Source organism: Buteo buteo, chromosome 15 (genome assembly GCF_964188355.1).
Source record: "Buteo buteo chromosome 15, bButBut1.hap1.1, whole genome shotgun sequence".
NCBI lineage: Eukaryota > Metazoa > Chordata > Aves > Accipitriformes > Accipitridae > Buteo > Buteo buteo.
Window position 1 is genome coordinate 21,473,478 of NC_134185.1, and position 12,464 is coordinate 21,485,941.

The 12,464-nt window shown below is 46.7% G+C and overlaps 1 protein-coding gene across 5 annotated transcripts in view; it reads left to right on the plus strand.

The window, feature by feature from the left end:
• Positions 1-12,464, plus strand: part of FOXO3 (forkhead box O3) — a 96,614-nt gene that overhangs the window by 51,304 nt on the left and 32,846 nt on the right. The window contains exons 1-2 of one of the 5 annotated variants that reach the window (XM_075046736.1): positions 4,188-4,208; positions 6,498-6,566. The exons of the other annotated variants lie outside the window; for them this stretch is intronic. Of the exons in view, the coding sequence (XP_074902837.1) occupies positions 4,203-4,208; positions 6,498-6,566 (75 nt within the window). The 5' untranslated portion in view covers positions 4,188-4,202. Of the gene's footprint in view, positions 1-4,187; positions 4,209-6,497; positions 6,567-12,464 lie in introns of those variants that run through there. 5 annotated transcript variants of the gene reach the window in all.

The window sequence follows — 12,464 nt, forward strand, 5'->3', positions numbered from 1 at the left end:
TCCAAATACGTCTATCTTAACGTGGATCTTTACATTTTACTGCCCCTTGAGTGCAGCTTTTGGAAAGATTACTAGCAAGTCGAATACGGTAAGACAAAATATGTGGACAATCTGAGTTTAGACCACTGTTTAGGGACAGATTATTAAAGATTACAACTCAAGGTTTTAGAAGATGAGCATATTACACAGTAATATGGCATATCCAACAATTAATGCTAATCATATACTGCTTAAATTTGTAGTGAAACTGGGTATGTGTAAATGGTGTTCTTCAGATGAAAATTAATATATTCAAAATAAGTATGTTCTGTACTCAGCATATCCCAGTCTGAGAGTATTATAGGGATCTAAAAATAACTGAGTTTATAAACTCTGTTTATAACACAGTTGTATAAACTTCTTGCTTAAAAAAAAAACAAACAAACATGCAAAAAGTAATACTAGATGTGTGAAGGGCCCCTGTTTAGAAAAATAGGTAGACATGTAATTAAGTTCATCTTTCTTCAGAAAAGCAGGCAGGTACCTGCTTAAATGTAAATGTGCTTAAGTTGTGTTTACTTCAAGAAATACTTAAGTACATTTGAAGCTAATCATCTACACAAAAGATTTTCCCCAATAAAGACTTGCATACACACAAAGGGGGGGAAGGCGCTTCAAAACTTAAGTATGATTATAGGTGTGAGTGATGGGTTTGATTTTAGAAGAACCTGAAGGAAGTAAATGCACAAATCTAATTGAAATTCAATGAGTCTGGAGCATCTAATTGTCTTGGGTCCCTCTGAAAGCCTCAACCTCTTTTAAATGCTAACAGCTGAGGGAGGTGCTGGCTCTTATGAACTGATTTCACATTAGCACACCAACACATCGCTGGATGTTTCTCCCCAGATGCTCAGTGTGGGAATGTAACCCTCTGTGTATGGTGTCTCCAGTATTGCCAAATACTGGTGTCGCTTTGAATGTTTTTATGAACTAAAAAACTACATCAAAATGCCAGTGTATTTACAAACTCCAGTATTCATCTGGAGATGAGAATTGCAGAAGGTAAGGGATGGGGGGGGGGGAATGGTGGTTCAATTGCAGTGCTATGAAGTTGTGAGCAGAAGAGCCTTTTGGAAGCTAGCAGGGTCCAGGTGAGATTTTTAATTAATAGGTGCCTGACCTGGCCCCCTACCTTAGTCCAGGCATCCTACACAGGAAGATTTGGATCTAAATTTTGTATTTTGCTCTTTCTCTACTTCCGAAAGTTGAACCAAAACTTTTAAAAAAATCCGTGAATTTGGGGTGCTTGGTTGATTTTATCTGAAGCCATGGCTGTAACTTCCCAGCGGATGTTTCCACGCTCACAGAGGCTAGCTGCATGTTAGGGCACAGGGAAGAGGGCTGCTTTCGAGAGCCACGTTTTCCATGGCTTTGTAAGCTGACCCTAAGAAGGTCTTTGGTTGTCCTGCATCCTCCCTCCTCTCCCTGCGTCCCCTGTTGTTTCCTATGTCCTCCCTTTCTCTACCAATGTCAATTCTTCTGCTGTTCAGCAGGCCAGTTCAGAGAGCTGATCTGGCCAAAATCTGTCAGGAAGGAGAAAAAAAAAAGGGGGGGGGGAGAGGACTGTGGGAGCCCTGTTTGGACCGGTGCCACCCAACGTGAGCCTGCACTCACGTCGTGGTGGTGGAGCTGTGTGTAGGCAGGCAGCTCTCTGGATGGGGGAACTGCTAAGGGGGGAAAATGATACACCAGGAGAAAATCAAGGGTATTTTTACATAGGGCTGGTTACCCACTCATACAGCCACCTAAGCATCTCCAAAAAATCCTGGGGGCCAGTGCAGGGACAGGCCTGGGCAGTGGGAGAAGAGACCCTCTTGAGGCAGCATCGCCTCTGAAGGACGTGTTCCTCCAAGCACGGCTTTCGTCCTGCTTGGCAGGTACGTGCTTCACAGCTGTAGCAGCAGAGATGCGATGCTGTTGCAGACAGATGCATTGGGACGTGAAGCTGAATGCCTTTAAAGAGAAAGGAAGGTTTGGGGGTGACTGGCATTAGGTTTTAGGATGGTAGGATGGGAGTCTTGTTAGCGCGCTGTGCCTGGCATGGCCAGCCCTGGTGTTTGAGCTGTGGGGTCCCCGGCCGTGGGCAGGCAGTGGCCTGTGCTGCTTCCAAATTGCACGTTGCTCAAATCAAAGGGTCTTGTGTAACGGGGCCTACAGGATCTCTAGGATGCCTTTTTTTTTTTTTTTCTTTATTAAAAATGACTGGCAACAATACGCCCTTCTGAGGTTGGCATACTTCTCCATTAGCTCTTCCACTTGCGTGTAGACACGTACAGTCAGACTTGCGCAGCAGCCTGTCACATGCGATTTGTATTTTTTGTTTGAGAAGCACCCTATAGACAAAACCTGTTTGCTTCTCCCTTTTGTTGCATTAAGCTATTACTGAGGGGATTTCAGAGGCACAGATGGGTTAGGCACCTGATTTCTGCTGACTTGAGTAGGAATCAAGGCACCTACTACTGCTTCTGGTGACTGAAATCTCCCCACAGGTTTTGGCTCGCTGAAAGCTGCTTCGTTTTGTGTGGAAAAGGATGCATAAGTCTTTAAATAAGGAGTGTGTGCTCTTTGGGGGTGAAGGCCTTGTCTTAAAGCTCTTAGTATGCAAGCTAAATAAAACGAAGCCTTAAATACTAGGGCTAGTAGTAGCTTCATTACGTCTTTCCTTTAGTCACATATTTCCACTGCAGGGAGCGAGGCAGCCAGCCAGGACTTTCTGCTGCCCTGCCTGGTTCCTTCTCTTGTTAATTTGGTGATGGCGGATTGTGTCTCCACGGGACTGCTACACCAGGCTGGCTTCTAGTGTGGGTAGCGTTCACTGGAGCCTGGGGAGAGAGGCTTGCAGGCAGGAGTTTGGGTACGGGGGCTTTTAAAGCTGCGTCGTACCTGTGCTCTGTGTGTGATGGCTCTCCCTTGGGATCTCTTTCTGAGCCTCACACCTTTTCCCAGGTTGTCTCCTGCAACACCAAAGTGCAATTTCTCAGTTATTTTTTGCTTTGATTAAAGGACTTAGCCCTGGTTATTGGATTTGTTGGGGGTGACACGGACTGTTAGATGCACAAGGAGTTTGCAAGTGCTGGAGAAATACCAACGCACAGGTAATGGCAGGTTTTGCATAGTTAGTAGGTTTCAAAAGCTCACACCAAAGCCTGTTTTTAAACAGGGAACCACTTTGAAGGAAACCAAAAACATCTCGCATAGTGCAGTCTACACTTTCTATCTCAGATCTTTTCCTGTCTCTTTATAGTAGCCAATCCTTGATATAGCATAAGCACCATAAAAACTTAATTTTCTCTAGATGCTGTTATGTTTAAATCAGAGTAAGTTAAAACATTTAATAATTTAAAATTGTCCATGCAGTATAATTGCATTTCTCTTTTGCTGTCTGCGGCTAGGTTTAACACCCAGGCATTTACAAGAGTCTTCTGCATCATATGGGACGTGTTCTGCTCTCACTCTGTTTGCTGAGCTACTGCTGGTGTGAGACAGAGGTCCTGTTGGAGCTGCAGGAGAGACCAGGATTGTACCTTTTTTTTTTTTTTTTTTTATAGCTGCTTATTTTCTGAGGTGCAAGTTTGGATTTCCCAGTGCTGACATGGAGGTTAATGGTCAGGATCCCAGCTGGTGCTGTGTGGCCGTGCCATTTCTGCACCCACTGCCCAGGGTGCTGGGGTGGGAACAGTAGGTTCTGCAAGCTTTGCTCCTGCATGATACCTATAAAGTTAATCTGCTTTTAGGCTTGTTTGCGCTTCCTTCTTGAACAATGTGTGCTGTGTGTGTTGTTTGTTTTTCAGGCTTTTAGTCAAGCAGAAAGGCAATTTTTTGCACTTACTTTATGCCAAAAGCAATGGAAGTATTTTCCCCATGTTCGTAATTGGACTCAGTAATGACCTTAACCATTTAGTACCTGTTGTAAAGTAAGCTCAGAGGGAGGGAAAGGGTTTAAGAATTGTTGTAGTTCAGGCATGCACTGAAATGTACTTCTGCTTTATTGGGAGCTGCACAGGTATTCTGGTCAGTGAGAAATACAGAGGAACTTGCAGTGAAATCTTAAGCAATCACTAACATGGGTGATTTTGATATGTAGATTAATACACAACGAATAATACATGTTCTGGTTTTTGAGCCAAGGCTATAATTCAACTAAGAGGCTCGATACAGTACAAATGAAGGTAAGATCAACACTGGCTCTCTTGTTTATTCCTACAACTTTCTAACCTTTCTTCCAGTTTTTTGATGGGGTCTCTAACAACACCAGTGGAGAAATATAAAAGGCTAGTGGGCGTAACCTCTGATTTGCATGTCATTCTACCTGTTTGTGTTTTTTTCGCCAGTTCTATATGTCTTCAGTGGAAAGGAGCTAGCAGCAGTACTGTAAGTCCCAGGAAAGGTGCTTCCATTTTTCAGTTGAGAGGGCAATGCAGTATTACAGAGTGTATTGCAGGCTTCGTATAGCCCTTATTACAGTCACGAGTATTATGATTAATGTTGTGACATGTGAATTATTATTTTGCAATGCCAGTCACTGCAAGCATCTCCTGTTGCACTAAGTGTAAGGAGCAGCATATTGGGTTCGGACAATGGATTATGTGAGGGGAAAAAAAAAATATGCAGACTGCAGTGTTTCCCGTAACATACTGTTTATTTTCACTGCTTAGGCTGACTTTTTCTGGCAGAAGCCCAGCACCTGCACCTGAGGACTCTGTGCCAAGCTTGGTACAGTACAGTACATCTGAGAAAAGCAGTACAGCAACATTGATTTTTTTTGCAGAGATTTCTTTCTGTAGGAAAGGGCAGCGTGAAGGCTCTTCACCAGGATCGGTAATGACAGGGCGCAACAGCCTCGCCGCTGCCTTCTTAGCGCAGCGTTACGAACGTGTTTCATGGAGCCTCCATCAATGGCTTTGCTGGCTTTCAATAGGTAGCAGGAGGAGCAAGGTCTCCATTAGGACCCTGACTCACGGGGTGGCGGGGTGAAGCTGGCACCTTCTCCAGGCCGGGCAGGCAGCCGTGCCGTGCCAGCGGAGGCTCGCCCCGGAGGCCTCGGTCCCGCCAGCCCTGCCCCGAAGGCCGTGTCGGGGATAGACGGCTTCATCTTGTGGATGAGGCGGGAGACATAGCCTCATCCCGTGGGTGGGGATTAGAGCCAGAGGCTGCCGGAGGGGTTTGTATCCTGGCCGTGCACCTTGCTGGCTGAGGGCACCCTCTGAGGAAGCGCTGGTGAGCCTCCCGTCCCGACAGTCCCGGGTGATGCTGATGGGGTGCTCCCTGCCCCCTCCAGGCTGGCTTTCCCTGCCCTCTGCGCGCAGCTGATCCCGCCAGACCTGGGGTCTTTCCCCAGCCCGACCCCTTAGGCAAGCATCGGTGCAGCCTTTCCCCTCCATCCCACCAGACAGGCGAGTTTCGGCATCCCCCTCCTCCTGCTGCAGCAGCCTGGGGGTGCGAGCCCTTGGGGGGACCGGTGGGTGCAGAGCCGGAGCCTGAGCCCCCCCGGCTGCCCCGGCAGCCCCTCGGCCGGGCGCCTGCGTTGTGGCTCGCACGCCTGCTCGCGTCCCCTTGGGTCTGGGCTCTGATCCTGGCTGGAAATTTTAAATATTGACAGAGTTAATTCCTGACTGCTTCAGACTGCAGAAACCGGTCTCTGATAAGGCTGTGTTTAATAGGGATATTCGGGGTAAAGAGCTTTGTTGGCTAGACAGAGCTTTACAGACAGAGCTCTGCTCTGGCAGGCGAGGAAGAGGAGGTCCCCTCCCAGCGTGCTCCCTTCTTGCAGCCTGGTGGAGTAGGAGACACAGGGGGGTGATACCTCTTTCTTCCCCTCAAAAAATACCCGCAAAGTACCTTTACACAGTTGGCTGCAAGCAGTACGAGGAGCCAGCGTAAATGTACTGCTGCAGTAAGCCCACACTCTTAAACAAATGCCAAAAATAAAAGCAGCCTACCTTACTTTTTCCACCTTACATAGCAGTTTCCAACCACATCAAGTGAAAAGTCTAGGTGGGTGTATAGTGTTTATCATCACTGAGTAATACACATTACATTAGCTGGGACGTTTGTTTTGTTCCTGACTACTGGTTTTAAAATGGTTTTAGTGAGGGCAGGAAAAATGATTTTAGTTTATATTGTCACCTAAGAGATAGGAGTGTGTTCTTGATTTGGGGAGGAAAGCTGGGGATGTAAGTAATACTACTTTTTTTTTTCTTTCCCTTTTACACTACAACTGCAAGTAGGTTGAAAGGCAGACGTTGGAAGTGCAGAATTAAGCAATGCAGGCTTGCTTTCTTTAAGAGATGGTGTCAGCGTGGTTTCTGTGCCTGCATTTGTCTGCAGCAATTGTGTTCTCCAGTATTTGAAAATTGTTTACATAGGTGGCAGCAAAATTTTATATCCAAAGCAACAGAAAATTGAAAACAGATCCACATCTGAAACTGTACTTTTTTTTTTTTTTTTTACCCCCATAGTACCTCTTGTACGAAATATTGCAAGCCTCTTTGCAGGGAGACTTGGCCCTGGCTAAATTGCACCCGAAGGTGAGTGCTAACCCGTGCACGGAGGAGAGCTCGCTGCAGTGCGGGAAGCAGGCGATGGTGCCGCATCTCTGACCTGGGGGTGGAATTGGGGGAGTGGAGATCACTGAGGGAGCGGCAGACACGGCGCATGTCATAGTGATGCTTTCCAAGTGAAGAGGGCAGGTTTTGTCAGCCGTGCTTGGGTAAGGTCTGCTCTGAAAGCACTCAAAACAGCAAGTCACAGCATGCAAAAGTTTTTGGTCCTATGCATTCTGCAAACGGTGGCGGTGCGATGCTGGGGCCGAGCGGGCTGTGAGAGGATGTTGCTGGTACATGGCGAGGGATGGATTGAGTTGGTCCGTGAAAGCAGGGTGAGAGGCAAAGTCCAAGTCTACCAGTTTTTTACAGGCTCTGAAAGTCAGAAACATACCAAATACAGACCCAGAGGATACGTAAGAGCTAGGGTAAGGGGTATGCTGGTGCATCTGGAAGTGCTGGACAAAGAAAACCTTGTTACCTTGCGGGGCTTTAGCCTTTGATGCATTCATTTCAGTCACAGGATGTTCAAGTTTAGCCAGGAGTTGGCAGACAGATGGGCTGCGAGGCAGTTCACAGAGTGACTCAGTCTAGGCGAGCGTGAAGAGTCATCCACATAAAGGTAACCTATTACAGTATTTTCACAGAAACTTCTTTTTTTTTTTTTTCCCCTGGGTTCTCATGTTTTTGTGGTAATGCCTGGGTTTTTGTTCGTGGTAGTTTTCCAGTTGATATGTTGCTTCCCGCCTGCTCTGCCACCCAGTCATGCCTCCACCTCCGCAGAGCGGAGATACAGGGCTTTTGTTTGCCTGACCCATCGCCTGGCTGTCGTTGGTGGCCAAGCGGTCTTGCCTTTTCAAGGAGCTGTCAGGCAGAAGTATGGTCAGCATAAAAATTGTGGCAGCATCCCCGTATTTTCTCGCCGCCTCCTCGCTCTCCTTCGCTGGCCGCAGCGGTTGCGCTTCCTTGTGTTAGCTTCATGGAGGACCAAGAAGCATCTGTGATGTGTGATTCAAGGCACTCGTCCGGCTGCTCATTGCTTGGTGTGACGCTGTTTTCTGCAGTCACGCAAACTCTTCAGGAACAACTGTTACACTTGGCCTTTCTTTCTAGAAAGCCGTGGCCTTGAGGCTGCATGCATCACATGGTGGTGGTTTTTTTCTAAATGAAGAGGGTAGGAAAAGCACTATATTTGTACTGGGTTTTCTCAGAGGGAGCTGAATAGGAAAGTTTCTGGTCTAAACAAGGGTAGAGATTTTGTCTTTGGATCCAGGTTTATCAGTTTGTTATCTTGTTATTTGATGCCTGTTAAATTGCTGTGGAAGCGCCAGAGTGAGGAGCTAGTGATCTTTTCAGAAGTAAAAGAAATTAAAAAATGAAGGATTAGTTTACTCTCTGAGGCCAAAATTACAGGTATTAAGTGCTTTGTTTTATTAGTAGAGAAATCTTTATTGTTTGTTACAAGTCATTTACTTGAGAAGGGCAAGAAGAAAGTCTGTAGCCCCTTTCTCTTGGTTCGGATGAATTACTGCGTGTGTTGCTATTACTAATTCCTCTTCCCATACCTCACTGTCTGCCTGCCCTCCCCCTCGTTTGGGGCATGAGTGTTGTGCTCCAGTCACTCTAATAGAAACACCATAGTCTTGAGACAATTTTCCCCTTTTTCATATGCTATTATTATCATTTGGTTTATTTCTCTGGGCATGCAAAGGTGAGAACAGCTTGCACAGAGCTTGCAATCTTAGCCATGAAAAGGGAGGAGCTGAAGGAAAAAAACAACTTTAGGGAGAGAGAAGAGGAGAAAACCGTTGCAGTCTAACTTCAGGTGCCTCTGTGCCCCACGTGAGCGGTGGGGCAGTTGTGATCTCGGGTGCTCTGAAACAAGCGTCAGGTCTCAGGATGCCTCAGGAGCTTCAGCTCCCAGCTTGGACATCCAAAGTGCCTAAAGGTGGTCAGTGGGACTCATCCCACTCTTCCTCACTCTCTGTCCCCAGTGCGGTGCTCATCTGCCAGGGATGTAGAGGGTGTATGCCCCAGTATTGGGATGTTTACTGTAGGGCTGTGTGGGGTTGGTTTAATATCAAAGTAGTTTTAAAAACAACCAGGCAGGCAAGACAGTGGCTGCTGGTAAAATGACTCTGGGAAGATGCCTCAGGGGGGATTAAGATACAATGCCGAAGCTATTAACTGGGAAGATCCTACCTCCTCAGCTCCAGTTTGTTTTGCCAGTGTTAAGAAGGAACAGATCAAAGAAACTATAAACAGTTAAAAAAACTTCTCCAGGCAGAAAGGAGGCAGTTATTTGGGAGCCGCTCAATGGGAGCAGACACCTGCCTGCAAGTTTACAGCAATCTCAGCTTCTCAGCAGCTCCTGAAACACGTGGTGGCTCGGGACTGAGCTAGGAGAAACATATGTCCTCTTTTGTATTGATTTTAGAAAACATCATGCTGCCTACCTTCTGGTAGTAGTAAACCATATTTTGATTTGAGGAAGCTGTTTCGTGGGGCTGCTGGTGCCAGCGGCCAACAGGCCCCGGGTGTCCCCAGCCGTCCCCGAGCACCGGTGGGCGCTTTTGGAGAGGGAGAAGGGATGCAGCCATGCCCGGGGGAAGCAGTAAATCCTTGCTGGCCCTTGAGGAGGAGGAGGAGGAGGAGGGTGTGATGGGACTTGGGCAGGTAAGGTCAAGCACCTCCCAGCCGTCCAGCAGCAGTGCCGCATCCTTGGTGGGAGGCAGTTACGGCCACGGGTATTGGCACAGCCTTCACCACAAGGTGTGTAGCTCCAGGAAGCCTGACCTTTTTGAGCAGTCTCCTTTTCAGTCTGCCCTGCCTTCTCTGAGGATTTGAAAAATCTACTTTTCCAGTAAACAAGACTCTCAGTCTTTCCCCTTGCGCTTCCTCGCCTATCCCACTCCAGAAAAAGGAGTTGCTTGGCCTCGCTGGCCGACAGCCTCTCATAAATCTCCGCAGGCCGGATGGTTTGTAATTTATTGCCCACCTAACCCACCAAATATTTTCAAATTACTCATGTTACTTGCTGGCCTGCCTTTTGCCGTCCGTTTTCCCCTTCTTTCCCTTCTAGCAAAGTATTTATCCAAGGCCTTTCACACATGTTAAAATCTTCAATTTAGATGCATCAGTTTCGAAGAAGTCCATCTCCTTTGCTTTGGGTATAGTTTGTCCTTCTTGACTTTGACTTCTCTGTAATAGGAACCTGTGTCGCAGAGGAATCTGTGGCTATTGGGTTGCCTCCTGCATCTGCTAGAGGTGTTACCTGAAGCAACAGCCTCCGAATTTAGGAGGCTTAAACTGTGTCCTTTCCTGGATCTCTCCTGCCACATGTCATTTCTTGTATGTGAAGTTGTTTATTTGGCTAGATGATGGCAGTCTCTGGCTTTTGCTATCTCTGCAGACGCATATGGTCCTGCTGATAGAGAGTCCTGTGTGTCTGCCTCAGATTTGCGGGTGACAGTGGCATGTGCAGAAAGAAATGGGTGGAGTTGGCTGCACTGTATGGCGTGCAAGGCTCTGCAAAATCCCTATCTGTGGGAATTGCTAGTCAGCTCTTATCGGTCACGTCCCGACGCAGTGAGTTGTAGAAATCAAATTAGCAGACAAGTCAATTGCTTACGTCAGTCAGAAGTTTTGCACTGGGGATGATGTGATAGTCCAGGGCCCCTCGCTGGGTAGTGTTCCTGGGTTTGATTACGAGGGCTGTAACAAAATGAAAACCTGACAGTGCAGTTTTGTTTCTGTCTTGCTTTTTTTTTTTTTCCTTCTTTCTTGCTCAAAACATTTTTTCTTGCTGTCATTTGGGGCAAGCAGAGCAGAGAAACTGTCCTTGCTGTAAAAGCAGAGAAAGCTCTGCCCTGTTATTTTATAAAACAAGTTGTTGTGACATACCACACGGTTCCTCACATCACTCACTAGTTCATTTAGACTGTCACTGTACAAGCATATTAAATGACAAGCTAAAAAACGCAAGACAGTACAACGGTCCATTAAAATTCATAAAGGATATCAAATATTCAGAGTAAGAGATGTAAAAAGAAGCCGTTTGCTGTAAATACTAATACCTGTAGTTGCATAAACATAATGAGGAAGTGCTGTACAGCACCGAGCAGCGGACCGCTGCTGACAAACCCACGTCTGCCTGGGAATCCCTGCAGTTAAGTATTTCCAGAGAGCTGCTACTGCTTCAGCAAAAGGTCTCCTTCAGAAGCTCCAGCCTGTCATGTGAACCTCTTCTCCTAAACAAACACCATGGCTAACTTGAAATCGGAGGCAAGATCAATTACTTTCAAGCTCTCAGTGGCACAGAGAAACAAGACATGATGTTACTCATTTCTTGTGTCCAAGGCAAAAGCAATGGACCTCTGGCTTAACATTTTGGAGGGCTTTTATTTTTTTTTTCCCTGTACTGCTTTCCCTGGAGTATTTACATCATATGTCATGATATCCTCTAGTAATTCTTAACTGTCTTCATAACTGCAAATGCCTGTATTAGCAAAGCAGAACCGAACTTCCCAAGGCAGCAGGCAAACTTTAAGATTTTAAGGACAGACCTTCCGAATAAAAGCTTCAGAGCTCCATCAGTTCTTTCAACAGCAAATTCCAAGTTCAGTTTTAGCTTCATCCCACCTTTTGAAAGAATATCTAGCTGTAAATGCAAAAACTTAAAGCAGTGGAGAACCCAGCCTGCTTTTAAGTGTATTTTTCAGAAGGTTAATTACCTTTACTGCTAATATGTACATGTTGCTTCTGCTGTGGTTTCAGTTTCCAAATACTTGGGCCTTGTTAAGGCTTTGTCTGCTAGTAATACAGTCCCCAGCCTCCTCTACCCCAATCTGTAATAAATTAGTTTGCAAGGCTTTTGTCTGTAGCGATTCTAAAAATAATTTCTTATTGGAATCCAATTGAATCCGAGGGAAGCGAGGTGATAATCAAATGATGTCACCCTCACGTCTTGCGCTGCCTCTCGCTGCCTGCCAAAACTAGCAACTGTTGCTATGTACCCAGGGGAAGGTGATACTCCCAGCCTTTTCTTGGTGCTGGAAAGCACTCCTTTCCAGTGCTTGTCAGGCCCCTGAGAGCTGCTGACATCTGTCCCAGGCTTTTCATTTTACCCTTACTTGTTGGGATAGCCATGGAGGAATATGGATCGTGTCCTGGAGGATGCTTTGAATTTTTCCTGTTCCTGAAGAAGACAATTTCTTAAAATGACTGCCAGTCTGCAGGACTGATGTGATTTAGCTCACGGAGTGCCTGTATTGCAGTGCTTGGGCTCTGGGGTGGGGAGCTCGCTGCAGCGTGTGTGGTGATGTCCAAAAATCCGTGCATCAGGGCAACGGCATGACACCGTGACGTTTCCCAGCCCGTTTATTTCCTTTTCTCAGTAGCAGCCCTGCAAACGTGGCTGATGGTGGGACTCTCCCCCCAGCTTTTCTCTGGGTACTTCCAAAAGATCAAAAAACCACACCAAAACAGCAGGGCTCGTTGTCATATGACACATCCTCATTTGACATGTGGGGCTCCAAAAGGTCTTCAATGGTGAACCCAATCCTGTTGTCAGTGGTAGGGAGGTGTTGCAGCAGGTTGCTTTTCTCTCCAGTAAGAGTCAGCATGACCTGGGGGATTCAGTACCTGGCAGATGACGTTCAGCACGTTGCAGGGACCTGTCATCAACAAGGCTGGAGTTGCAGATTGTTTTTTTTTTCCCCATGGTCTCCTAGCAAAACATGCTGTTGGGGTCTCCCAGATCTGCTGTTGGTGAGGCTTCTTATTGGCAGGGTGTGCTCATGAAAGGGTAGATGCCCCTCCTGACGAGCATGTGACGACTATTAATACTCGCAGGAGTCAGGCTCTGACACTATTACCTCCTTC